Source organism: Aedes aegypti, chromosome 2, assembly GCF_002204515.2.
Source record: "Aedes aegypti strain LVP_AGWG chromosome 2, AaegL5.0 Primary Assembly, whole genome shotgun sequence".
Taxonomy (NCBI): Eukaryota; Metazoa; Arthropoda; class Insecta; order Diptera; family Culicidae; genus Aedes; species Aedes aegypti.
Window position 1 is genome coordinate 147,157,461 of NC_035108.1, and position 27,508 is coordinate 147,184,968.

Genomic DNA, 27,508 nt, shown 5'->3' on the forward strand with positions numbered 1-27,508 from the left:
GAGCAGTAGGGAAAGTTTTTTAGTGGTTAAGCACGCCTAACGTGAGTCCCACACCGTGCCAACACACAACAGGCCAGGCTTTTGAAGCTTTTTTGAACCCTACTATAAAAAAAAAAAAAAAAAAAAAAAAAAGGATGTATATCCTCATCTATATAAGTGCATCTTACTTCCTAGTGTGGAATAATTTCAATGAGAAGAACCCTCCATTTCAAAGTAAACAAAAGAGGTGTTCACGTTGTTCTTTACTCTAGAAAATTACAATCATGTATGCTATCAGTCTAGATGAATCTTTTTATTCTTATGAGGTATAAGGCTAAACAGCCTCAATAGAGTTTAAAGTACACATAAAAGAAAACAAATAAAATTATACCTTCCGTAAGGTAAGGCAAACGAATTACAGCTGCTGCTGCTCCTTAATTTTTCTGTAGAGTAGAGTGGTCATTTCATAGATGGCATCTTCAGCAACGTCTGGCGACAGCCTCTGCAGCACGCGGTCGATATTGGCCAACGCTGTTTGGAACACGAGCGGACTGTCTTCCAGCGTTTTGGAATAGTCAATTAGACTTGTAATGTTACTCGCAAGAACGCTGAGGGAATCATCTTCCTTGCTGGGCTTCTTGTTTTCCGAACGTGGCGATTGCTAAAAAAATAAGAATGGATCAGTTCAACGAAAGATGACACTGTTGAATGAATCATTGAAGAAAACGCTGCAGACAAGCAGACGTAACACTATGGACCATTTATTTAACGAGCAACTCGATTTCGCTATGTTACGAACCTCACAACTAGAGGCGCGTATTGTTTTTCTTCGTTTGCACTAGCTTTTTCTGCAGCTCTTGTTGCACAAAAAAGTGTTTCGTTCTCACCAGATGATGACGGTGTGAAATGGATGATGAATTTTGAAGAAAATTGTTCTAAGTGTTATGTCTGTTTGTGTGTGATATCACAGACAAACATACGTAACAGATAGAACAATTATGATTTTAAAACATTGTTACGTGAACATTTATGCCTAATGCTAAAAATGCTTTATTTGGCCAACCGCGAACTAGGCGGCGGTTGTGAGCAAACGTCTAAGGGCGCGGCCAGGGTAGACGCGAAACGAAACGAAAATTGCACGGGAAGGAATAACAATTATTAATAATGAAATGTCAAACTCCAAAGAATTTCCGCGTCGCTTCGCGTGACGCGTCTACCCTGGTCGACACCTAACTCGAACGAAAGCGATGCGAGCACCACGGGTGGCCAGTCGGCCAACTACCTAATATTAGAATTGGGCGCTATTCTGCTGTGCGATGGAAATATCTAGAGTGTTACGTCTGTTTGTCTGTGGCAATATAATCAGTGTTGTCCTTTCGTAAAATGGGATATACACTCAGAAACACGGGTAGTCACAAAATGACTAAATTTTAGTAATTTATGACTGTTTTCTATCTGCCTCTCTTTCATCCTGGAGGGAAATTTATTCCTATTTATCAATTCGTCTGGGTTGAAGCATCGCTAAGCTTCAACCCAGACGAAATGACATTTAGTGTAGAAATTCACAGCAGATTGGAAGAGAGGCATATATAAAATAGTCATTAATGCATAAACTTTAGTAATTCTGTGACTATTTTTATTTCTGAGTGTATGGTATTTATACACTCAAGATAAACTTCCTATTTGGTTCACCTTAACATGGTAGGCACCTTCATGGATTTCTGAAAGGAACATGGTGTGTTGCACAAGTGTTTTTTTAATGCCAAGTGAAAGAAGATTTATAAGTAAGGTCCGCTATGGCGCTTGTCAATCTTGGCAACCTAAGTCCGCCTTGTATAGTAAATCGAAATATCGCACATTGGATTTGTCACTTTCATCGAATTTTTTTATGATGCACACCACTTGAAGTGGTGATTTGCTGCTTACCTACATCTGATTATTCTGAATGAAATCACAACTAAGTTCCAAACTTTTTAACAATCTAATTCCAATATTTAATAATCTATCTTTTTAACAATCATTTATTACACAATGTGCTTTGAAACAGTGTAAATCTTGCACATACGTTAAATGTGTCTCAAATGATGTATAAGAGCATGTAAGGTGATTGCTAAGAATGTACAGCTTACATGATACAAATGGAATTAATGAAATAGAAAAATCGAACCAGGTATGTGCAACTGTACGTGTATTCCAGGGGGCTGTTTTCTTGAGTGTATAATATTTGGGCTTAGGCGCCGTCCACAAATTACGTAACGATCTAGTGGGAGGAGGAGTAAGCTCAAGCTTTTTGGCTTATACAAAAATTTAAAATTGTTACATACAAAAAGTGTTCCGGAGGGTAGAGGGGTCCAAAAATTTCAATTTTGACGTTACGTAACAAATGGACGCGACTTATTCTATGATTGGCGTGAGGTAAGAATTTTCGGTTTCGTATAGAGAAGTATTGTCACTCGACTTTCATAGCGACTGTTTAAACAACTTACGTAAAAGTAATTAGTCCGACCTTCTTCTTCAGTTCTTTCTTGTTCGATTTCATGTGCAGCGGATTCCGATTGCTTTGTGGTGGAAAACGTTCTGAAAAAAAAACTTTATGTAAAGCCATTCATTGTTCAAAACATAAATTTAAACACACTTGCGCTTGCGAGAAGTGTCCGGTAGGAACGATAAGTCCTCCGCAAACTCCCACTCCAAACAACTGCTTGATGGGCCTGGAAGTGGCTCTCCCCCTTCGCTACCGGATTTCTTCTGGACAATTTTCTTCCTGTACCGATGGCTCTCGCGAAGTGAGATCCACGCCGTTTTGCACATGTCGCCTGTTAAAAATAATGGATATCAGTTACTATTTATCTTCAAACCCTGGTGATTGCCTGCATGGGCAAAGACAGGGGCCGAACCCCCATGACGGACAGAAAAATAAATCAGAATCCACTAGTTTGCTACGATAGAGTTAAGGTGGTTAAGGGTTCATTAATAATTTACATAACGCCGAAATGGTCACGCCCTTCAGCGTTATGAAATTTGTGAATGAGCCCTTTTTTTTCTCTGTTCGAATGCGCCACTTCCTTTTACATTTCAAATTTATTTAGATAATGTCTCACAACATTCCAAAGTATTTACCAACAACTGAGATATATCCTTAGAGTTCTCTATAATGCTTGATTTATTCTCGTTAATCTTCTATACAAAGACAAATTAAAGACCACCATGTCCCTTGCAGTTGCCCAAAATTTTATGGCTCGTAAGGTAATCTAGAATGCCGTGAAAAGTGTACTGTGATCTGTCAAACTTGGGTACCTTTTGCACTACCGAGGGACCAAATGCAGTACTAGAAGTGGTACCCAATCTGAGCCCGAGTGCGACGGACCTGTTCTATATTTAAGTTATTTTCAGACATTCTCTCAAAATTGTTAAGTATCAACACTTGAAAAATAATCTTGCAATTTCAAATGTCATCTTAAAGTTATTTGTATTTTTCATATACAGTCATCCCTCCATGAGTCGATGTTCCATTACTTGATATCGACTCATGGAACCATACTAAAAACATAAAATCATGGTTACTATGATGGTCCCTTCAAACAGCTTTCCAAAGAATAGCTGTTCCATGACTCGATATTTCCATGAGTCGTTGGTCCCTTCTATATCGACTCATGGAGGTTTGACTGTATTCAGAAACAATCTAGGAATTTCGTTAACCGTCAATATTCCAAATTCATTCAGACATTCTCCAAGAATTCCAATATATTTACCAATAATTCAGAAGTAATCTTTTTATAATATTTTAAGAATTTCTGGTTATCCTTCAACATTCCAAATGAATTCAGACATTCTTTAAGAACTCCCAACATATTCAATAACAATGGGTTACTTGCTTTGCTCTTGCCCACAGTTGATCAGCAGGAGTTTTTTTGTTCATTTTTTTTTTTGTATGGGGAATGGTATCTAACTTCAAATATCTTGTTAGTGAAAGATTTAATCGAAACAAAATATTTGGTAGGTGTTATAGAATGAAACATTGCTGACAAAAATTCAAAGTAGATTTTCTGCAACTAGTGCAACTGAGTGCCTTAAAAATTAGGAATTAGGAAATTAGAAGACCCTTGCCTGAAAAAATGCCACAAAACGAAATCAAAAAGTAACCAAGAAAACAAAACAAAACCTAATAGGAGACAGGAGATAAAAGTACAGGACAGGAGATACATGTTTTTAGAATTTCTCATGACATTACGACAAATGTTACTGTATGTTCTTTAATTTTTGAAGATTGGGTTTTTTGAGAAACTTTTTTTTACTCGGATGAAATGCTGGACAAATTCTTAGAAAACAATAAGGAATTTTGGATTTTTCGAGGAAACGTGGATGAATTCTTGAAGGATAAAGCGAAAAAAATCTTGCGGGGTTTCTTGAAAAAAAAAAAAACAAACCTTTGTAGATTTCCTCGATAATAGACTATTCAAGTTAGTTTGTTTGATATTTTTAAAGGTAGGAAAAATGGTTTTTCCTACATCAATATGTTCACAATATAGTATCATGACACTTCGGAGTTCATACAAAATATTATCTAAGTTTTTTTATTTTATTTTACTTTCAGTAAAACTTCCATGCGTTTTAACACCTATATTTTTTTTATTATAAAAGACGATATTGAATTTTACGACAGGAATGTAGCAAATTTTTCCGAATTAAATGCCAGCTGCAATTATTAAAAACATTACCTACAAAGTTCTTTCAATCCTTTTTTGTATGTGTTTCTCTAGAAATCTGATATGGAGTGATTCGTAAAGTAATTTGTAAAGCAATTCCTAGAAGTATTGAGATATTCAGGGCAAGATTCAGGGAGTAGTTTTTGAACCAAAATATGGAGAGTGGATAAATTTTTAAATGTTATTTATGAAAGAATCTTGAGATTACCAATAATAAAATGGAATGATTTCTAGAATCTGAAATAATACTTGATGGAATTTCTGGAGAATTCTTTTGAGAAGTTCAAGAATGAATTGCAAAATCTTAGTAAATCGATGAAAATTTTCTTCAAAAAAATTCTTTTGAGAATTGCTAGTATTTTGTTTACGAGAATCTTAGGGAAACAATAATTGAATTCTCTAAGACATCCTTGAACAAATTACTCGGGAAATCTTTGAGTATTTTCGTTTTTGAGTTTTTGAGTTTTTGAAAGAACAGTTCAACGGTTTCCGCTAGGAACTTTAAAAAAAATGTTAGATTTTTTTAAACATTAGTTAAGCAAAGCTAAGAAAATAAAACAAAAATTCCGAGGATGTTTTAAAGGAATAGAGGATGTTGCTCCTTGATTTTGGAGAAATATAAAAAATGCAGGTAGATCTGCGTTGATGATAGATTGGCTTTTCAGTTCTGATAAAATCAAAAGACTGTTATTTCATTTTGTCCAACGTTTCGGTCCGTTTGGGACCTTCTTCAGAGACTCAATTTTAGCTGTTCTTCCTTTCAGATAGATATGCGGAGAACTACTTTGAGAAATCATGAGAATAACAATTTCCCAATTGAATTCTTTCTAATTGCTCATAACATTTTTGTGGAATATTACGAGGAATATTTAGAGTAACACCTGTACCGTCTACATTTAAAAACTTTCCAAACATTTTCTATGAATACCAAGGTAGTGTGCATGAGCGTGTTTGCTACTCCGTTATTGCAAAAACAGCTGTACTGTACTGTAACTGTGGTAGCTAGAGTTGATGTAGACTCTACATCTAAATATTGAAGCGATTAGCCGTGCTTTTTTGTAGTGGGAGACTTTCCGTCTCAGAAGTACACTGAAATAAATCAATGAGACTATTTTATTGGATATTTCATATAAGATCGACTCCGTGCTGAACTTGTATGTTTTATATGTGTAACTGTTCAGGTTCACCTGCGATCAAATAAAAATAACAAAAAGTAGAGCCATTTTGGATCATATGCGTATACTATATGTTCAGCACTAGCTTTGCATATAACTTTGATAGATCCACCTCTGTGGTGCTTACTATATGCATGTTCGTCATATCGATAGTATATGATTTCAGCACTACAGCACTGGAAGTAAATTTACAAAATGGTGAAAAAACAAAAGTTCCGAACTTGACATTTCTGTGCTTTGACTTTATCATGGTAAGAAAATTTGTATAATAAAATTTAATCGAATAAGAAGTATTTATTGATAAAATCTATATTTTTTTAGCTTGCCATCTAAAGATGATACTGTTTGCTACTATAAATGATTCTCTTGAGCGGCTTTTACATTGAGAGAAGGTGAAAATCATAAGTTCCGGATTAAGGCCTTCTTGATTTGAATCTGGTAAATAAAACAGTTCATTCAAAATTTATATAAATGAAGATTGAAATTAATAAAATCTACATATTTTCAGCATAAAGATGATGGATTGCTACGCATGAAAACGGTATCATGGAAAAATCGTCCAGGAATTTAGCATTTAGATTTCATTCTGGACCCAACTACAACATAATGAAGTGACCAATGCGAGCTGTCAATGATCAAATATTATATATTTATTACGAAATATGCGTACAAAATTTATAAAAATAAAATTTGAATAAACATATTTTTGAAGAATCAATTTATCATAATTATTAATAAGACTTCACATAACTCATATAACCAGTACAAATCGTACGCATATGAGCTTCATATAGATTTAATAACTTTTTTCCGACAAGCAAAATCATTTTGTATAGAAAATGCTTATGAAATTATCGTCACTATCCGTACATAAAAACTGAATGTTTTCAATACAACTATTATATGACAAAAAGAGACGCATATCATTTGCATCGCATATACTTTATGTCAGCGATTTTCACTCCATATTAAAACCTATAAGAAATTCTAATAGTGCAAAATTATATGCTTCACATATAACCATGAATGAGGAAGTTGGCTCAGTGTAGTGTCACCAGATTGTTTAATCCGGTGTTTATTTTTTTGATAAGTGTCACGACAATGGTGCAACTCAGGATCAGAAGCATCTTCAATGTGTAAGTACTGGTGCTATCTTTACTATAACGAACAATAACGGCTCCGGCCGAATGCAGGTCAAATTGGGAAAGGGATAGAACGATACCGATAGTGCGGTTACTAAGCGAACCGGAAACGATCCGGATTCCGTCGCGCGCCGTCGAGCATCCAACAGATTCAACGGATCAAACACTACTCTCTCTAAGAATACCAAGGTAGTATTGTAAAATAACTTAGAAATAATCTTATAGTGCTCTGTGATCCTCAATAAGTAAAGATTTTTTTTTAAATTTCTTATTGTCCTTCAACATTCACAATATTTCCAGAAATTCACTCAGATTTCCTAAACATTTGCCAACAATTGAGGTTCAAAAATATTCTAGGAGTTTCTCGTTGTTTTTCAACATTCAAAAAATGGTTTAAACACTCTCTCAGAATATACCAAACAATCCAAAAACAATCTCATAGTACACTGTGGACCTCAATTTATTCAGAAATAATCTAAATTACTCGTTATCCGTCATAATATCCAATATGTCTCAGAAAACTCTTAGACTACCAAAGCTTCCACCAACAATTCAAAAATAATCTGTGAGATCTCTTTTACCTTAATTAGTTTATATTTTGCTTCAACATTCCTAATTTGTCCAGATATCAAAATCCCAAATTATTCATCAACAAGGGAAAAATATCCTAAAGTTATTTTTTTAAAGGTGCTAAAAATCGTTGCTCACATATTGTTTGCCTACGAATCGTTTTTGTTTTGTTTAATTTTCTATCAAATATCAAGCAGTACTTCTTACAATTTATTTGATAATATTGAAAAGGAAAACTAGCCTACATGATTTCGAAGCCATTTAGATTAAACAATTATTTTGCTTAAAATTTTTGCACATTTGCAAAAACATTACATAGTGGTACATCAGTACCCATAGTGGAGGGTCTCCAAGAAATCAATGGTTTGCGCCACTGTGTTCATTCACATATTTCAACGCAGAAAATGGACATTTTTGGCACCCACCCACCCGAGGTCTACAAATTTTGTATGAGCCGTATCATCAAGAAAACACCCACCCACCCACTAGAGCGTTATGAAGTTTGTGTATAAGCCTACTAAAGGAATAATTCTTTAAACCAACCTTCACTAAAGGAACAGTGTTTCTATTATTGGTGCAAGGCTATTTGCTGGGAAATTTAAAGTGAATCGTGGTTTTTATACATTATCATTCAAGAAGATTTGAAGTCTATCTACTGATAAATTGAAAATACATATTTCATGATTTTATCACCAGGTTTCAACAGTTTTCCTTTAGTTGCACCACTAATGGTACATTTGCCCTATAAAACTCGTGCATTGCCTTTTTAAAGCAATTAGTTCGATAGAAAACATTGAAGAGTTTCTGAAAAAAAAACTTCGAAGAATGCAAAGCACCTGGAGGCAGGGCTGGTAACAGTTCTCTTTTTAGATTCTCTATTTCAATGCAAGTCTCTAAAATGTCCCTATTTGTAATGGAAAGCGTCTAAATTCTCCTTTTCAACCAAAATGCAGAATCTCTGTAGAAACTTGCAAATGTATACCTAGATAAATTCCTTGTTGAAATCTTTAAATATTTATCACCACTGGACTATCGCAGAAGTTTTTGCAAATGCGGAAATGCTAATGAAAGTGCGCGATTGCGGCAAATAGCGTCGGTGTTTTCAGTGGGGTTATTCCTCACAGTCCAACGAATAAGTGCTCTGAAGATACCAACATGATTCCCGCACTTTTATTTGCATTTTCGCACTCACGAAGCCGCACTTTGCAGTCCAATATTGAAAGAAATACACAATACTTACAGTAACACCATCAGTATTACATGCAGTAACACTCAATTCTCAAAAAAATCTGTCTGACCAACTTTTCTGAGACATTCTTATAAAAGTCTTCATCTGGTGATTCCTAATTGGACAATTTTTGATTTTATTGGTTTATGTATGGTCTGTTTTTGATTACAATTCTCGCACAACTTGTCATCTCGCCCTAAAAGCCATTGGAAACCGAGTGTGTAGCATTTTGTTACCGAGCAATCGAATGTATTTACACGTTATTTAACAATGCTTCGCTGAACAGAATATCCTCCTCTGTCTCCCAGTAGTGATAGCTTTCATCTTAGTCCATTCATTTGTTTAGAAACAATAAGCTACACACTACCAATGGCTTTTAGGGCGAGAACACAAGTTAAGGCCGGTTTGCTACTGACAAGAAAAGGAATCGTCTATCTCGATGCGTGGAAAATTTCTCCCAAGAAATGGTCAAGAAAATCACTTTTTTCTGATCGCAGTACGCAGTTGAGAAGAAATGTCACATCAAAGGGGGCTCTCTGTAGGAAATTTCTTGACCCTTTCAGTCAATGAATTAATTTACTTTTCTTGAGCGAACAGCATACTTAGCTTTATGCAAGAGTTCGGTCTCTCTTTGGTCTCTATTTGCAAGCATAGGTTCTCTAAAGTTAGAACTTAAAGGCACTCAGTTGCTACCAGCCCTGTGGAGGAGAAACAAAAAACCAAATTCTGGAAAAACATCTACAGGAATTCCTAAGCATATTCATGGAGGAGTTTTAGTCGGATGTGTTTAAGAAAGCCTTTTTAAGAAGTCTGAAGGAATTCGGCTGTTGTCTTTAGAAGAAAATCGTATAGTCTATCTAAGGAAATTCTTGGGAGAGCTATGAGAAATCCATATATCCCGTTCCAACAACTTGGCTGAAATTGCCGACCGATAGGAGCCAAAACGCGTTTAGTATTCCACTTATTGATCAATTTCCAACTCACAAACATCCCTTGTGGAAACTCTGGCTATGCCTATGATTGTCTTTATCTACTTACAGGTTCGGTTGAGCTGCTTCGCTATCTCCCTCCAGGCCCGATCGATCGCACCACTGTTGTAATGGTCTCGATTAGAAAGGTCCCAGATTTCTGGGCGACCCTTTACAGCTGCAGCCAGCTGTTTCTTATCCTCAGAAGAGAAGAAATCCGTCCTTCTTCTCTTCTTCTGGCGTTTCCCGGCAGCCGCGGGAGGAGAAACATCAGGAGAAGCTTCTGTGGCTTCCGTATCAAAGTCCGGTGGGGACAAATCAATAAATTCTCCTAGCTCCAAAAATTCTACATCGGCGTACTCCATCGCAATTAAAAATGCAAACACAAACACGGTTTTCAGAACAAGAGCACAACTAACTTTTGGACAGATCGTTTTTTTTTCCACTTGGTCACACTCGTCACACTGCACACGGCGCCGGTTTCAAAATACGAAATGTCATTTTTCTTGCGGAATAATAGATCAGCATATTATTCCGTAAGAAAAGTGACAGCTGAATGTTTTTAGAACAGTAATCCGCCATCTGTTGGCAAATTCGAAAAACTGTATAAATTTCTTGTCAGCTGCGGACCGCATAGGAAATTTCAACAGAAAAAGCATTTCTTGACCGTTTCTTGTCCTATACTTTTACACAGTACTTATCAGCTGCGGACTACACTTAAAGCTTCCAATTTTGAGATACTCAGGCGCTATCAGCTCTGATAGTTTTCCGAGAAATGATGCTTTCTGGGTGGGAATTCGGGGGAATGCTTTAGAATCGTCACTTACTTACCCAATGCACCAAAGCAGCTGGCTTATCGTGATATCCCATGTAGGCATACGGGTGACCACCTTCGGTGATTTCTTCTTCATCTAATGCCGGCAGCCTACAAACCAATCGAACTCAAGCTGCAGTGCTGCTGTTCGCCGGAACTATACGGCAAGATGTCTTCATGGGCCACATAATCCAGCTTCTGAATAGCATACAAACTACCTCGGTACGGGCAAATCCGTTGAAGCAACACCTGATAGAAAGAGTGCATCTTCTGCACTTCCTTAGCTCCATCCGGAGGTGCGGGAGAGGAATCATCTGTAGCCGGTGGAGCGACCGTGTAGCTCAGAATACTTCTGTCCTGCGCTTCGTTAATCGTGATCACTCGCGTACACTTTCGCACTAAACTTAGCCGCTTTCCGGCAATTTTCCGCGACGGCAAGGCTCCAGAAGAAAATTAGAACGCGGACTGTCATGGCGGACTGCAGAAACTTCGTTGACTGAATCCAAACAAATCATGGGCAGTGTTGCGAGACTTATGTCGAATTCGTTTTTGAACCTAGGTTGGAACTGGCGCAACCCGTTCTGAATTACAGTTTCAACCCTAACCCGATTCAGGTTCGACCGAACTACAATTTGCTTGACGTTGGTTTGTTTATGTGTTGATCACCGACCCAGTTCCTAAAAACGAAAACGACATTATTATCGCATCAATTAGGGATGCAAAATAACATTCGCATCTGTGTAATATGACAACGTTCGTCGGAGTGACTTGGTTGCAACAGTTTCTGTGTAATATTTCTATATTTTAGATGTGAATATTACACAAGTACCATGTAATGGGAAATGGTAATCTTGTTTCCGTGTAATTTCAGGGCGATGTAATATAACATCAAAAATATGCTATTATACATCTGATTTTCGCTGTTACATCGAATTTTTATTACATCGACTGAATTACGTCGATGCAAATTACATTATTTTTTGCTGTGTAGAATAAGAAAGAATAAAAACAGTACTGGAGAGGGTGAAAATACTATGTAGCACCGTAAAACAATCATTACACATACGTTATTTTTTTCAGCTTCGACTTTATAGTTCAACTGTTTTCTTTACAGTGGACTGAGTGGAAAAATGGATAGTATGTCTACAACTTGACAAACTGTAAACGAAAATTTTTGTTCGAGAAAATCGTCATTTTCAAATGGTGACATAACTTAACCGCCTATTTCCCGTATTGTTTTTTTCCCGGTTACTGTTCACCAAATTGTAAAAATCGTTTGCGGTAGTGTCGATTTATTGTTATTTTGGATGGTTTACGAAATTATTGATGTATTGTTGATAATGGTAGTGCACAGTACCGTATACAGTACGAATATAGTACTTGTTTATGCGGGTTCATATATAGTGAAATGCACATGTTTATCTTTGTTGTACAGAACAATTTTGGGTACAGTTGTGTTATATTTCCACCATAACCCAGGAGTTGTCATTCCTATATAATTCAACAATTTCTGTACACCTTGATGTAATGTTACTGTTTGGTGTAAATTACATAAACGGCTTTTAATGGTATTTGGCATCAGGCTTCATACTGTTCAATATAATAGCGACAGTTTGTGATACAGTAACCTTTACAGATAAATGAAGCTTACTGTTGGCAATGTGTGGCAAATTGTATTTTTCTATGCGGGCCATCACCATCTAATTCTCTTCAATGGTTGATTAAATTGCTTTTAGCAATGTATTCACTCAATCTGCATGAGTAATACTCGATTTTAAATCATAAATATGATTAAAGATCGAAAAAGGATAAAAAAGCAATTTAATCAACCATCGAGCAGAATTTGTGATCGCTTTTTTCTCTCAAATCGCTTAGATTACATAGTTCTTATATTACATCGCATCGATTACATCGTATTATGAACGTTGAAATTATTACATCGAAAAAATTACATCGGTCGCATTTATTACACCAATAGGTCGCGAGTACGTCGGGCAGTGTAATACAACGCGATCGAGGGAATGACTTGGTTGCAGCAGTTTCGATGTAATATTCAACAACTTTTTTTGCTGTGTTGTTTCTAAAAATGTCAATATCAATTGTTGTTTTTTTTTACCTGAAAAATGGCATAACCGACAGGTTTACGTTAAGTTAAAATGAAATAAATAATAAATCTATATAAATAAAAATGGAGTGGTGTTTGTATGTTACGAAATGGCTTCCGAACGGGTCAACCGATTTGAATGATTATTTTTTCCGTTTTGTTCGTCAAGTGTTCCGACGTGTTTGTGTGTATAAAAATCCCAGGATATTCACCAGGAAAGTCGGAAAAACATGCGTGAACGGAACTGTCATTTTGTATGGGACGATCCATAGCATTTTTCAACAGCCTACTTGATGGCAAAACGAAGTTTGCCGGGACTACTACACGGTCGTTTGAAAATACCCTTTAATGGGTAAAAATTTACCCATTTCCGCTAGAAGTGCCTCTCCACATTTACACGGTGGTTCGCGAATACCCTTTAATGGGTGAAAATTTACCCATTGTTAAATAGCACACACTTCTGTCAAAAAACGGGTAAATTCAAAAATGAAAAACGGGTAAATAAACACCCATTATGTTTTGGCCATTGCAGTTTAAAAATGGGTATTTAAAAACTCATTTATGGGTGAAAAAATAGTTAAAGCAAACATTCCATAGATGCAGCTGTGTTGTGCGAAGTTGCGAAGATTAAGTATAATTATAAATCTTTAAGTTCATCTTTCTTTTATTTTGTAAATACAGCGTTCAAAGAAGAGGTAAGTTATTGACTTATATAGTAATGTAAAATGTATATTGATCTCAAACTACACAGACATTTCAGATTTCCCTGCTATTCCTGCCTCGGTTCCAGCCGGCTGCAGCAACATTCCAACAATTGACAGATTAATTCAGTTTATGTGTGAACAAAATAAATGAATGTTCTTATTAATTATATTTGTAAAATAATGCTTATTGTTTGTAATAAAGAAGTATTTATATTGCAATTTCATTTCAAAACCCATTATTACAGTTGAGGTTATGATAATTTGCATTCCCCTTCTAAAAATGGGTTAATTTTTACCCTTTTTATGCCGCAAGCGAAATTTACAAAAAGGGTAAAAATTTACCCATCATGTGACAGAAACCGCTTTTACCCGTTAAAGAGTAAACCGTGTTTACTCTTTAAATGTGGAGAGGCACTTCTAGCGGAAATGGGTAAATTTTTACCCATTAAAGGGTATTTTCAAACGACCGTGTAGTAATGAATAAATATCAAACCATTTACCAATGTTGAAAAAAAAAACAACCTGGCCACCATGTTTGATACTTTAGTTACGTGCGCATTTTGTTTGACACAGATGCGAAAAGGCAAACAAAACGGAATCGCGGTTTGCGTCACAACATAAACAGAATTTTGCGCAATTTTAATCGATTTCGCAATCAATAAACCAGCAAAAGCCGTGTTTTCTAGAAGGTTTCCGCTTTGATTTCGCGCGAGTGCATAAATTAGAAGCTTCTGTGTTGCGTCGTAATGAAAATTGATATCCATCCTCTGACGGAGGATCCCACAAAGGCATGGAAGGAAATATCGAAAAGCCAGCGAGTGATAAAGATCAACACGAAGGCTCCCGGAGCGGAAGTTCCCCAGAACAAGGTGAGGGTGGTTTGTATGTCCGATACCCACTCCCTGACGCATCACATAAAGTTCGACATTCCCGAGGGGGACGTCTTCATCCATGCTGGCGACTTTACCCGGTGTGGCAAGCTGGATGAGGTCATAGACTTCAACAATTGGTTGGGTAAGCAATTTTAACCTTTACGTTCCCGGCTATTGAGACAAGGGCATTTTTAAATAGGTAAACGTAAAGTTTAACACCAATTTTGTTTCTCCACAGAAAAACTACCGCACAAGCATAAACTGGTCATAGCAGGGAACCACGAGCTCAGCTTCGACCACACATTCACCCACCCGTTCCAGAATGCGAGTGCCTGTTGCAAGAAAACCGGTAGCACTCTGCTGGACGAAATCCCTACCCTGGGAAATAGCAAAGAAAGCTTGGCCGAAGCGGTCAAGACGGAGAACATACGACAATACCTGAGCAACTGCGTGTACCTGCAGGATGAATCGATCGAACTGTACGGGTTGAAAATCTACGGTACCCCGTGGCAACCGGAGTTCTGCAAGTGGGCCTTCAACGTGAAACGTGGCCAAGACTGTCTGGACAAGTGGGAGAAAATTCCGGAAAACCTGGACATTCTAATCACGCACACACCGCCCGTTGGTCACGGAGATTTGTGCTGTTCTGGGGTGCGAGCTGGATGTGTGGAACTGCTGACCACAGTGCAGCAACGGGTCAAACCCAAGTACCACGTGTTTGGGCACGTACACGAGGGCTACGGGATCACCTCCGATGGTAAGATCATTTTTATCAATGCGTCCACCTGTGACATCAACTATCTGCCGAACAACCACCCGATCGTGTTCGATGTCACCCTGCCGAAGGGGCGCACCAAAGACAATCTGTAAAATGGGATGGCTTATTGATAGTTTATAGAGGATATTTAGTAGAAGAACTACGCTTAAAACAGCCGTAATGCCATGGATAAAAGTATAAACTTTTGTTTGGCAGATTACTCCTCTAATAGATCTAGATCATTTCTCGCTATGAACAACAAATTTTGTAGTAATTTATTACTTTCAATATGTATATTTCGGTAACCTGGAATTATCAAGTTTGCGGAGCCTTAGAACTACAAAATCTTTAAATTATGCTCTTTTGGTTAGATTTGTAGATCTTTATTTTTAAACACTTGCATGGATATAAAGTTAGATTCGGTTCAATAGGACTTCGATTAAGGGGAAAAATCATTTTTTGTAATAGTTTAAAAGATAGGCTCAATAATTCAATAAGTTCACGAGAAGTACATAAGCACTCATTTACATGAGATTCTATATGAACTTACACGACGACGCTACATGACACGTTACATAAAGCTACAAACCTAGAATTTTACTTTTTCAATATTTTATGCAGCACTAAATGATCAATGCGTACTCATGACTGTATTTCAAAATCTAGTTTTTTTCGGGTCCGTTTAGCGAATAGAATTATTAGTAATTGAGATTTATTTTGACTATGTCTACAATAGTTTCTTCCGTGTATTTTTGTTTGACGATTATGTGTATGTGTCTGGAAAAATCTGCTCGTGAGCAGTGAACTCCACATTCCCTATCATAAAAATAATTTGGGTCCTAAAAATCTTTATTGGCCGTTCCGTACAAGGAATGACATAAGTATCGCTTGAATCTGCTGAGTGAACTGTCATGTCATCGCTTTTATCGTTTGCTGAATAATTCCTTTGTTCGGAAGGTTTTACATCCAGAGATGATTTCGAGTTCGCATTAACTTCTCAGCAATGCATAGGAGAAAATTTGACCCATGCATTGCTACCTGGGTACATGCTATGCTAGCAAATTTGAAAGCGTTGTCCTTGCAAGAATGCAATCAGCTCTCGATTACACGCTCTCCTGGTGTCTGAAAGAGAAACTGGGGATAAATCCTTCAAAAACTACGATTGTTCCTTTCACAAAGCGCAGAAAGGTACAGCTGCAACCTCTTTTCCTTAATCAAACACAATTGGTTTACTCAAATGAAGTCAAATACCTTGGCATTACGCTTGATGCTAAACTCAATTGGAACACACATCTTCAAAACATGGTAAATAAAGGTCTCAATTCTCTGTGGGTCTGCTCAAAGACCTGTGGATAAAAGTGGGGCCTAAAACCTAATATGATCATGTGGATATATAAAACCATCGTTCGGCCTAGAATAGCCTACGCTTCCCTTGTTTGGTGGCCAAAAACAAGCGAGGTTACGGCTAGAGCCAAGCTGAACAAAATCCAACGCGCCGCGTGCGTCGCCATTACTGGTGCAGTTCGCAGCACCCCTTCATTCGCCCTAGATGCAGTGGCGCAACCAAGGGGGGGTTTTGGGGGTCAAAACCCCCCCCAGAGCCGAAAAATATAAGGCTTATCTTGTATATTTCTGTAGTTCATTAACATTCTACAATTATTGATCAGTAATTTAGGCCCGTATTAACACTCTGAGTTTCAGTGGTTATAACAGTAACATTCTTATTCTATGTTTTCTTAAAATTCTTAGACCCCTGAAGAGGTTAATAAAACAAAAATATTTGCAAACTTGTACTAGAATATAGTACTGAACAAAATATAGTACAAGTTGGTCGTTTTATCAAAACAAAATGGTCGAGTTTGGAGGATTGGATCTCGGCTTCTAGTACTTGGATTGACTTAAAATTAACATCCTAACTTGGAAATACATAGGTTTGCCGGAAATTTGCAGCTTTAAAAAATCAATCTTTTGAGTAATAATAAATCTTCAAATTTAACAAAAACACAAAAATAAAACTGTTCATTCCACTATTTTGCGAAATTGATCAATAATTCAAACTTGTTTTTAGAACTATATTATTAAGTGAAAATTTTGTATTCAAATAAAATCAAAGTGAAAGTTAAGACATTTTTCACACGATGCGAAACATACGATGACAAAGAAGTTTGTGTTTGAAATATCATAAATTTTCAGCTGAGTGAAATTATGTGAAGTGAGTGAAAGCTTATTTACGAATTTCAGTGCAAATTACAAAAAGCCCACTAGAAGCCAAGACCCAGGTCTCCAAGTTTGATTTTTTAATATGAAAAGCGACCCGTGGGCAATTTATTCTGTTCAGTGCTGTAAGGCTATAATATTGTTTTGCCTTTTCTGAAAACTTAACTGAAGCATTTGTGTCAGAAGTTGGTCATCCATTTAAATATATTGGGAAAAAGGTCCCATCCGCAGCATAAATAATCTTTCAATTTGCTCATTACATTGCAAACTTTCCCGACCTTCAGAGCATATGAATTTCCGGAGAATCGTTTCTTCAGTTTTAAAATATTACGCAGATAATGTTTTCTCCTTCTGCATATCGAATACTGTAACATGGGACGACAACGAATGCTATGGTAAATATTCAACAAACACAGATAAGTAAATGCTGATTGAGCATTATCACGCGTTATGTATTTTTTTCTTGTTTAATGAGTTTAACCAAGTATGCATATTCAAAACAAAATATACTAAAACTCTACAACCCATTTTTTTTGTTGAAACATAGGGTGCAGAACCATTTGGGCACTTCCCTGATTCATTTTGGCATGGGGGGTTTTTCTCGTTAGAATTGTCTGAATCTTTGGTGTAAGAAGCGCATCAGTACGATACATATTGTGGCCAAATATGAGCGCTCTAGCTTTTTAAAAAACCCCCCTGCCGAAGTGAGCCAAGAATGGGGTCTGGCTTCCTACTTTCCCAAAAATTATTACCTTCAAGATATCAAAACCCCCCCCCAGAACCAAATCCTAGTTGCGCTACTGCCTAGATGCAATGCTTAATCTGCCCCGACTAGATCAATTCATAAAGCTGGATGCTGAGAAAAGCGCTCTGAGGTTAAAACGATCAATAAACCTTCTGCCAGGTGATTTAACCGGTCACCTAAGCATACTAAACGAATTTTCTATAAATCCAATTATAGAAAAATGCAGTGACTGGATGGAAATGGTTGTGAATTATGACATATCATATACGGTGTTCATTCCTTCTCGCCAAGAGTGGCAAGAAGGTGGACCGAGTATTCCTCCAGGCTCAATCAAATTCTACACTGATGGATCGAGAATGAACAATCGTTCTGGATCTGGAGTGCACGGACCAAGAACCAAAATCTCTGTCCCTCTCGGACAGTGGCCTACAGTTTTTCAGGCTGAAGTGTATGCTATCATTGAATGTGTGCAGCTCAGCATAAAGAGGAATTACAGAAATGCCACAATCTGTATTTTCTCCGACAGCCAAGCAGCTCTTCATGCTCTGAAAGCTTACACTTTTAACTCAAAATTAGTGTGGGAATGTGCTCTTGCTCTAAAAACCCTAGCCATCCGCAATCGAGTTAAACTATATTGGATCCCCGGGCACATGGGTCTAGAGGGTAATGAAATTGCCGATGAGCTAGCCAGGAATGGATCGGCCAATACATTCATTGGTCCTGAGCCATTCTTTGGCATATCAAACTGCTCACTAAATATTGAACTGAACAGCTGGTTGTCCAGGCAAATTATATCCAATTGGAAAACAGTTTCCAATGCGAATCAATCTAAAAGATTCGTCACAATTAATTCGAAACAAACACAAAAACTCATTGGTCTCAACAAAAGGGACCTCAGCACCTACACCGGTCTTATAACTGGACACTGCCCCAGCAGATACCATTTACAAAAGATCGGAGACATCCAAAACCCAAATTGCCGTTTCTGTAGTGAAACGTGCGAAACCTCACAACACCTTCTCTGCTCCTGCAGTGCACATATACAACGAAGATCCAAAATATTTGGCAAGCCCTTTTTGGAGCCGGCCGATATTTGGAACGTATCTCTCAGGGAAGTGGTCGGCTTTATCAGGCTGATCGTACCAGATTGGGGGATTCACAATGCTGCAATTTAGGACTTCTGCCCATCAATGGCAGATGGCTAAAAGTTCAGTCACCGCGCAAAGTATTCCGGTGGCGTTCCCGCCACTGAGGGTCTTTGTAAAAGCAAAAGGGTATATCACAATAGTTCTAAAAAAATGGACGCAGTGATCTCACACCCGACAGAAGGAGAGAGAACTTCTTGGTTTATTTCTGCTCAAGACAGAGCGTCTGCCACTACGTTCTATTTTCCTGGCTAATAGATTATCATTCGGTCGTTTGCATTAGTAAATGAAAATGTCAACGATTTGTGGTTTGCGAACATTTTGAACCTTCTACCATGAAGGTAGGGTCTGAAACGGTTAACGGCCCACACAATTGCCAAGAAATCTCTCTCTGTAGTCGAATACCTTTCTTGACCTTTATTTAGTGTTTTGACGCGTATGCGATACTGTCTTTGCCCACTGGCCCTTGTGACAGTACTACGCCTATTGCATAGTTGCTTGCATCTTTACTATTTTAGAAACAGGTTTTAATTTTGGTGGTGATCTCGAATTTTATATATTTTCTGCGAAAAATCGTCAATGGTTCAACAATCTTTGCAAAATCTCTAATAAATCTCCTATAATATCCCAATATTCCCAGGAACTGGCGGATTTCCTTCTCTGAATTTGGAATTGGCCATTGTTTGATAACCTAGATTTTCATATATAGACACTACACGTTAATGCTTCCAGTGGGCTATTTGCCCTTTGAAGGAAGCACCACACTAGACAACGGACAAGCATGCAACGTGGCACAGTCGAAAACATTTCTCTCGAAAAAAATGTTCGGCCTGAGGCGGGAATCGAACCCATACTCATTCTTAGCACGATGCGGCTAAACGCCTCGGTGACACTAACCGCACGGCTACGAAGCCCACAGATTTTATTGCTATTGGGGCGAACTCAATCTTCGGTGTGCCCTAAGAATTGAGTTTCTTTCTGGAAAAACTCAGTTTTTGGAGAACATGTGCTAAATTTCTCTCATGCTCTTGAAGCGAGCTGGAGCATATGATGCCTTGTTTGGTGAAGAATAATGATTGGATGTAAGATGTTATCCCAAGTAACCACAAGCATTATAACATTGCACGTATTCTACTGCATATCAATACCATTGATGCAACATTGCTTTTATTCAACAAATTTCAAGAGCTGTCAAGCAATAAAGCATTAACCCTACATTACAAATGTATCAATGCACTAACATCACTTTATAAATTGTACTGCTGCATTAATATTACTTTATAAGTTGCTTCATTGCTTTATCGTCCTTTTTGCATTAATTTAACTGTAAAAGTGCCCTTTTCCACTTTTAAACTACTTTTAAAGGCTTACGGCAATGCAGCTGCATTATATATGTAATTATATAATGCTCCATGGTTACTTGGGATATCCTTCTTATCTCCAAACGCGTTAAGGCTAAGTAGCCCGTCATTCGTTTTGGCAGCCATATTGACATTGCAGTTCACAATTTCGAAGCAATAAAACTCAGTTCATATAATTCATATTGATCCAGAAAGTATCACTAAATGCGATGACATGCAGAGAGTATGCTGATACATTTTTAGATGCGTCAGTGCAATACACACTGATTTCCATTTAATTCGGAATTTTGACATGATTTAGCAACACATTTCAATGACAGCCTACTACGCCTTCTTTCTTTCTTCGGTTTCTTTGATGATGCACCATTGCGTCGGATTTCCAGCTGAAATGATAACTTTCCTCGCTTCATCTACTATAGGTCAAACTCGATTATCCGGATTCTCGATTATCCGGTGATTCGATTATCCGGGATTCGATTATCCGGAATTTTAGACTCGACTATCCGGAATATATTGTTTGGTATTCTTGTTTCCCAGTTTTTATGCATAATTTTGAGATAATTTAGTATACGAATGGTTTGGACGTAGGTAGTACGAAAAAGTTTTTCTTTGTATATGCCGGTCAAAACATTATTTTTCTTCTCAAGGCCCCTAATGTTCCTAGCAAAAATTTCTGGCTACGCCACTGCATCATATAAGTAAAACAACAAAAAAAGATAATATTTAAGTTCTTTTATCGAGGATTTGAATTTTTCTTTAAGTGATTCGATTATCCGAAGTGAAAAAAAAATCGATACTCCGGATAATCGAGTCCGACCTGTACCTAATTTTGACTTCACTACCCTCATAATTTGTTTATATGAGGGTTCTAGCGCGTAATCTTCGATTTATTCTAGCGTTTCCTGGGTATCATTATCCAAGCAAGCGTTTCCTCTCTATTTTCGGTAGAAGTCGAAATAATGGTGATTTGATGGAATTTTAAAATTTAGAAATGGATCCTGAACTCTTCGTTGCAACAAAGTAATCGTCGCGATGAGGCATTCTGGCTACTTGCAGCAAAAGCTATTCGGCCGTAATCGCCGTTGGTTGTGCCTGGGGTGGAACAGGTGCTACAGCGTTTGCTGTATTAGCAATGCCTGCATTAGCGGTATTTTGATTCGTCATACCGTTTTACTTGCTTTTGTGCGGCTCACTTGATATTATATGCAACTAGGGTTGTCATGTCTACTATGGCTTTAACCAGCAAATAGTGTTTTAAAAAATACTTTTAAACAGTTCAAACAGTGTTAAAAAAGACCTGAGGCTCGTAGCGACTCCAAAACGCTGGACGCCGGAATTCTAATAATTTTTTGTTTTAAATTTTGTTTTAATTCTGCTGTTTTAGAAAGAAAATTTTATTCAGTTTTACTAAAAATCATATGAAAATTGAAAGGGGTGGTTTATGGCGGGGAGAAATGATTGTGAAAAAGGTAAAAAACGTGAAATTTGATAACTTTGGACGCCTATAACTGAGAAACAGTTTGACTTAAAACTATACGACTATACTTTCTTCGATAAAGATCTGAAACAAAGGAAGAGCTACTACGTTGCACATTGGTCAGTAAAGAGTTCCACCCCATGATAGTGCTGTCTCAGGAAACATTATTTTCTGATCCCCCGAATAGGGTCCTAAAATGTTCAATGAAATCTTGTTTTTATTTAATAACACGAAAAAGCATGTTACTGCAACTACTTTAGCAATTTTTCCCGCTCATATAACGGCTATATCATATTGAAACTTAAATTTAAAAATTGGGTCCATAAATGAACCTTAACACTTTTGATAATGTTTGACGTTCGCTTAGTCGACAAAAACACCACAGGGTTTTAGTTTTAACACTGGGGTTGTTCCTATCTGACATTTTGGAAGGGCCACGGAAAACAAAATACACAAAATTTGAGTTTAAGCCAAGGGGTGTGCAAAATCTGAAAAAAAAATAAAAAATGTTTTTGGACTTAAACAAACAAAAAACATTAAAAAAATGAGTAAACATGTGCTTTTAGCCTAAACTTAAGCGTTTAGCACTAACATTGATACAGTGCTTTAGGACCCTATTCTACAATTCTCAATAAAAAAAACAGTAATCGATTCAATGACAAAAAAGTTCCAGCCCTCCAAATCGCTCTGGTCTCAAATTGACTCCAGAAAACAGACAAAGGGGGTGAACAACTGTGAGCTCACTTTGTCAAAGTGAATAGGGAATTTCAGTATTACTGCACAATCAAAAGTTTGTGGATCCTCTTAAAATTATGCTTCTCTCTGAAGTCCAACAAGTTTATAGAACGATTTTCTTTCAAAGATCAAGAACAAATTTGTGCGGAGAAAAAAAAAATAGTTTTCTCGAAATAAATCTGTTCCAATAAATGAAGAATTTCCTAAAAGATACACCACATGGATGTGTTTCTCAAGGAATTTCGTACGTAATATACTTAAAAATGTTCTACATTATTCGAAAAAGCGGCGACATGACGCGACAAGAGTTGTTTTTCTTGTTCAAAATCATCGAAATTACTGAAGTGTAATATTGAATAGTATTGAAACTTCAACCAAATATTTTTTTCCATCCTCATGCTCGATAAAAGTGTTGAACCATAAGCTTTCAAATAGTGCGTAACTTTAGGGAATATATTGCATTCCTAAATTGTAAATTTTGTACTTTATTTTATTGTTACATTTTTCATTTTTTTGACTTCAACCGATTCGCCGTCATAAAAGTCATAGAAATTCAAATTCTAGTTCAATTTCAATTAGGGATCATAATAATATAATACATAAGGTAGATTTCAAAATGATAAAAACTTAAAAAATCACAAACAAATTTTTGGTAGTTTTGGCCGTCCCTTTATATGGAGCCAGACCATTGTGCAATGGTCCGAACCACATGTAAAACTAGATTTAATCTTTTCCGTGAAACATTTGCATCGAAAAAAAAGAGATTTGATGCAGCTCTTTACGAATCCCAAATTAGGAGCGGCTATGGAATTTATGTTTTATTTCCGTTTTGAAGGAATTCGTGGAAAAATGTACACAAAGTTACTTTACGATTAGCCATACCTTCGTTGTTCAGACACAGAGTCACTTTTTTTAAATATAGTGTATCGTTAATAGATCTGTGGTCTTAAAAAAAACATGGGAAATTGTTTTACTAATAATCTCTTCGTTTTTCGTTCAGGTCCAATCCTTTAGTATAATTCTTGCTTTTAGTATCATACAGGTGTAACTGCAGTGCAATTTCCCTTCGTCGATTTTCTCTTTGTACAAGTAATTCTGACGGGGTTGGTGGTCTGATGGCTACCGCTTCTGCTTCATAAGCAGAAGGTCATGGGTTCAATCCCGTCCATTTCCTCGTACTTTGTAGTTGTATATCTCTCACTTGCTTCTATCTTCCATTCTAAATCTATCACTCAAACTATTCGTTCATAGCAAACGCTAGAACCAGAGACGGACAAGAAACCGTTTCCCTAACGCTTCCATTCTTCCACGCGCATGCCATTCCTTACGCCTGATTCATAGGCAGTCTGCTAACCACAAAAGCAAACCTCTCTGCCATGCCTTTCCCCCAATCCAAACACTCCCGCTTGAACTGGCATAGATGCAGTGGTATATACGGTCTACGTGGGAGCCAGTATAATGCATCATCGATTCCTCCCTCTTCCCCACATTGGTCTGCATTCTGACGTGGCAGGCACCATTGTCGTCTAAAAATAGAAGATCACCAGCACTTATATACTGAGGATGGCTGTTAGTCCCAAGCAGTCATTCGGTTGGTTCCTTGTGTAAGTGCAGCTGATCTGGCGATACTGGAGTAGCATCCAAGGGCGGCCAATCAAGCTCAAGCTCAAGCTCTTTGTACAAGTAATTCAAACGATTTTCGTAACATTTGACGATGCTACATGAGGAAGGACTTTATACTGAATCAAAAAAATGCTAGTGAAAAAAATGATAAAAGGAATAAGACAAAGAGAAAATCGATCACTGCAGCTACGCCGAGCAATACGCTTTGAACGCGAGCATTATGGTTTTGCTTATCTTTTATGGAAGCTTCACAAATGATAAAAATGTAACGAACAAGACAACGCATAACCCCAGTGTAAAAATCTGTACTAATTTATTATAGTGCTCAGCTAAAAAAAAAATCTGTGTAAAGATGTTAATAGCGTCGCTTAAAGATAGGATTCGTAAAAATTAGGCTCCATATACTCTATATATTTTTGAAACGCATAAAACCGTGATAGATTAATCAAATGGTCTTAAGACTCGAAAGACAGAATTCCGAATGACAGAATCAGGAAAGCATATTCATTCTCAAAGTAGAAAACTGTTGATGAATCGAATTTCATAATATTATGACGATCAACAAAAATTAAAATTTAGACTTTCTGATATTCAATATAGTTTAGAAAAAAAAATCTGCCTTTCAGCTTCATACCTATTCAAATTCTGTCATTCGATTGTCGTGTATATTTTCGCCATACCAACGCCAGTACAGTTCTTACATAGTTCTTGTTTATCTACTAATAGAACCACTATACAAAAACACTTACGTAAGCACCATTCATCAAACGTGTACTAAAATAAGGGGGTTAGTCACATGATCGATTTCCCTTCATCGATTCTCTCTTTTGTAAACATATTAAAACAAGTAAAGTCGTTCATGTTACTAACGTCCTTGTTCTAGCACACGCTTGATATATTCTGACCTTTTCTCATACTTACTTCTAGTCACTCAAACGTAACTTAATGATATTTTCGTCACATAAATAATTAAGAGCTCAAAAATGGTATTAAACCGGTTTAAAAATTATTACAGGACAATTATGATAATCTTTATTGAACCCCTAATTGTAAATGTTTATTTAGACTTAGCTTACAGAAGAAAACAAATACACGAAATAGTACATTTGTACAGAAACCACCACTACTCAAGTATTTAGTACTCATAATCCGAACCCACCCCGTCGGGATCCTGCGTATCGCCGGCCACTTCCTCGTAGTCCTGCTCCAGAACTGCCAGATCTTCACGTGCTTCGCTGAATTCGCCTTCCTCCATGCCTTCTCCAACGTACCAGTGCACAAAGGCCCGCTTCCGGTACATCAGGTCGAACTGCTGGTCAACACGAGCCCACGCCTCGGACATGGCCGTACTATTCGAGAGCATACAAACCGCTCGCTTGGGTTTCGCCAAATCGCCCCCAGGAAGAACGCTCGGGGCCTGTTGGTTTATGCCGATCTTGAACCCGGTTGGACACCAATCTACGAAAGTGATGTGCCGTTTGCTTTTGATGGCCGCGATCGCACTGTTGATGTCCTTGGGAACTACGTCTCCACGGTACAGCATACAACAGGCCATGTACTTTCCGTGGCGGGGATCACATTTGACCATCATGTTGGACGGTTCGAAACACGCATTGGTGATCTCTGACACGGACGAGTACTCGTGCTGTGCCTTGGAGGCAGAGAGCAACGGTGCGTACGACACTAGAGGATAGTGAATCCTGGGATATGGTACAAGATTTGTTTGAAACTCGTTCAAATCCACATTCATCGTGCCTTTGAATCGCAGCGAAGCCGTGGCTGAAGATACGACCTGGGCCACCAGCGTGTTCAAATGGATGTAATCCGGTCGACCGATTTGCAAGTTTTTCGAACAGATATCGTAGGTCGCCTCGTTGTCCATGATGAAGCAACAGTCGGAATTGGCCATGGTAGTGCTTGTAGAAATGACAGTATTGTACGGCTCAACAACGGCCGTTGAAATCCTTGGAGAGGGGTACACTGCGAACTCCAGCTTGCACTTCTTGCCGAACTCTGAAGCCAACCGTTGCATCAGCAGTGATGTGAACCCTGAACCAGTTCCACCGCCAAATGAATGAAACACCAAGAATCCCTGCAATCCGTCGCATTGTTCTGCTTGTTTTTGGATCGACGTACAAACTTGTTCGATGATTTGCTTCCCAACCGTGTAGTGACCCCTGGCATAGTTATTGGCTGCGTCCTCCTTGCCGGCGATCATGTGCAGAGGATGGTACAGATATTTATACGGGCCACTCTTTAACTCGGATATGACCGACTCCTCCAAGTCGATGAAGATGTTTCGCGGGACCACCCGGCCGGAATCCGTATTGTGGAAGAATGCTGCCATGTTCTCATCGATTGGCACCTTTTCGCTGACGGTTCCATCCGCCTGGATGCCATGCTCCAGGGTAAAAAGCTGCCAACACGCATTGCCAATCTGGCATCCCGCCTGTCCAATGTTGATCGAGAGTACCTCGCGCTAGAATGGAAGCATTATGTAGTTGTGTGGGTAGCTATATAACAGCTCCATTAGAAAGGTGAATCGCTATGGTTGGAAGATTGGAAGTCTCTGGTATGATCAACAGCGCCATAGCAATAGTTCTGAATTTACAATTTGAACATACCATATTCTGGAGTAACTTTTAAATTCGATGCTAATAAAATCTTTTCGATGAGCGTAGTTATTCAGTGCACAGATAACGACACAACACAAATTTAAATACCACGAAGAGTTCTAAAACGGCACACTAAATTATTACACCAAACGCACGTTATGGCTTCCAGATGCAATGCAGATGGAAGCTGCTTTGACAGAAGCACACCGTCACTGTACTTTCTTTGTTCTTATCGTGCATTGTTCTTGGTTATCTATACTGGTGAAATTTCTTTTCCAATCGTTGGCAACTTCACAGTGAGATAATGATTATTATAGACTGGCTCAAGATGATATCGGTTTCTGATAACCCCGATCCTAGTATGTACAATTTACAACGAAAAAAGACCTAGCTTTATCTTGGACAATACAGTTTATCAGAGTTCTTGGAATTATTAAAATATCTAAAACCACTTATCTCTTTCTTCTTGTTATGTCTGGCAGATGTAGCCAACACGAACAGAGCCTGCATTTTTACACTGTTGGTATTTACAATTGAGTTTTAAATGTAAGTAATGTTCTAATTAAAAAAG

At 37.7% G+C, this 27,508-nt stretch overlaps 3 protein-coding genes and 1 long non-coding RNA gene across 4 annotated transcripts; 2 read left to right on the forward strand and 2 right to left on the reverse strand.

Moving 5' to 3' along the window:
- Window positions 1–266: 266 nt before the first annotated feature.
- LOC110676104 lies at window positions 267–10,301 on the reverse strand. The gene is made up of 4 exons (XM_021842645.1): window positions 9,839–10,301; window positions 2,615–2,795; window positions 2,466–2,556; window positions 267–640 (listed from the first exon to the last, which is right to left on the reverse strand). Exons 1-4 carry the CDS (start codon window positions 10,131–10,133, stop codon window positions 395–397), a joined length of 813 nt encoding a protein of 270 aa, XP_021698337.1. The 5' UTR covers window positions 10,134–10,301; the 3' UTR covers window positions 267–394.
- On the forward strand, window positions 5,770–6,578 carry LOC110676105. The gene is made up of 3 exons (XR_002500073.1): window positions 5,770–6,111; window positions 6,182–6,298; window positions 6,369–6,578. It is a non-coding gene; the product is annotated as an uncharacterized LOC110676105 (long non-coding RNA).
- Window positions 10,302–13,955: 3,654 nt separating the features above from the next.
- On the forward strand, window positions 13,956–15,730 carry LOC5574453 (UPF0046 protein C25E10.12). Its single transcript, XM_001661420.2, has 2 exons — window positions 13,956–14,404; window positions 14,501–15,730. The coding sequence occupies exons 1-2, from the start codon at window positions 14,137–14,139 to the stop codon at window positions 15,130–15,132; spliced, it is 900 nt and encodes a 299-aa protein (XP_001661470.1). The 5' UTR covers window positions 13,956–14,136; the 3' UTR covers window positions 15,133–15,730.
- Window positions 15,731–25,236: 9,506 nt separating this feature from the next.
- Window positions 25,237–27,190, reverse strand: LOC5564238 (tubulin alpha-8 chain). The gene is made up of 2 exons (XM_021842646.1): window positions 26,947–27,190; window positions 25,237–26,801 (listed from the first exon to the last, which is right to left on the reverse strand). Exons 1-2 carry the CDS (start codon window positions 26,947–26,949, stop codon window positions 25,458–25,460), a joined length of 1,347 nt encoding a protein of 448 aa, XP_021698338.1. The 5' UTR covers window positions 26,950–27,190; the 3' UTR covers window positions 25,237–25,457.
- Between the last annotated feature and the right edge of the window lie 318 nt (window positions 27,191–27,508).

Coding starts and splice junctions, on each gene's coding strand:
- LOC110676104 (XM_021842645.1), bottom strand. CDS start 10,133: ATGGAGTACGCCGATGTAGAATTTTTGGAGCTAGGAGAATTTATTGAT. Junction 2,796..9,838: donor GAAGCAGCTCAACCGAACCT/GTAAGTAGATAA, acceptor TATTTTTAACAG/GCGACATGTGCAAAACGGCG. Junction 641..2,465: donor GTCGGACTAATTACTTTTAC/GTAAGTTGTTTA, acceptor TTATTTTTTTAG/CAATCGCCACGTTCGGAAAA.
- LOC5574453 (XM_001661420.2), top strand. CDS start 14,137: ATGAAAATTGATATCCATCCTCTGACGGAGGATCCCACAAAGGCATGG. Junction 14,405..14,500: donor AGACTTCAACAATTGGTTGG/GTAAGCAATTTT, acceptor GTTTCTCCACAG/AAAAACTACCGCACAAGCAT.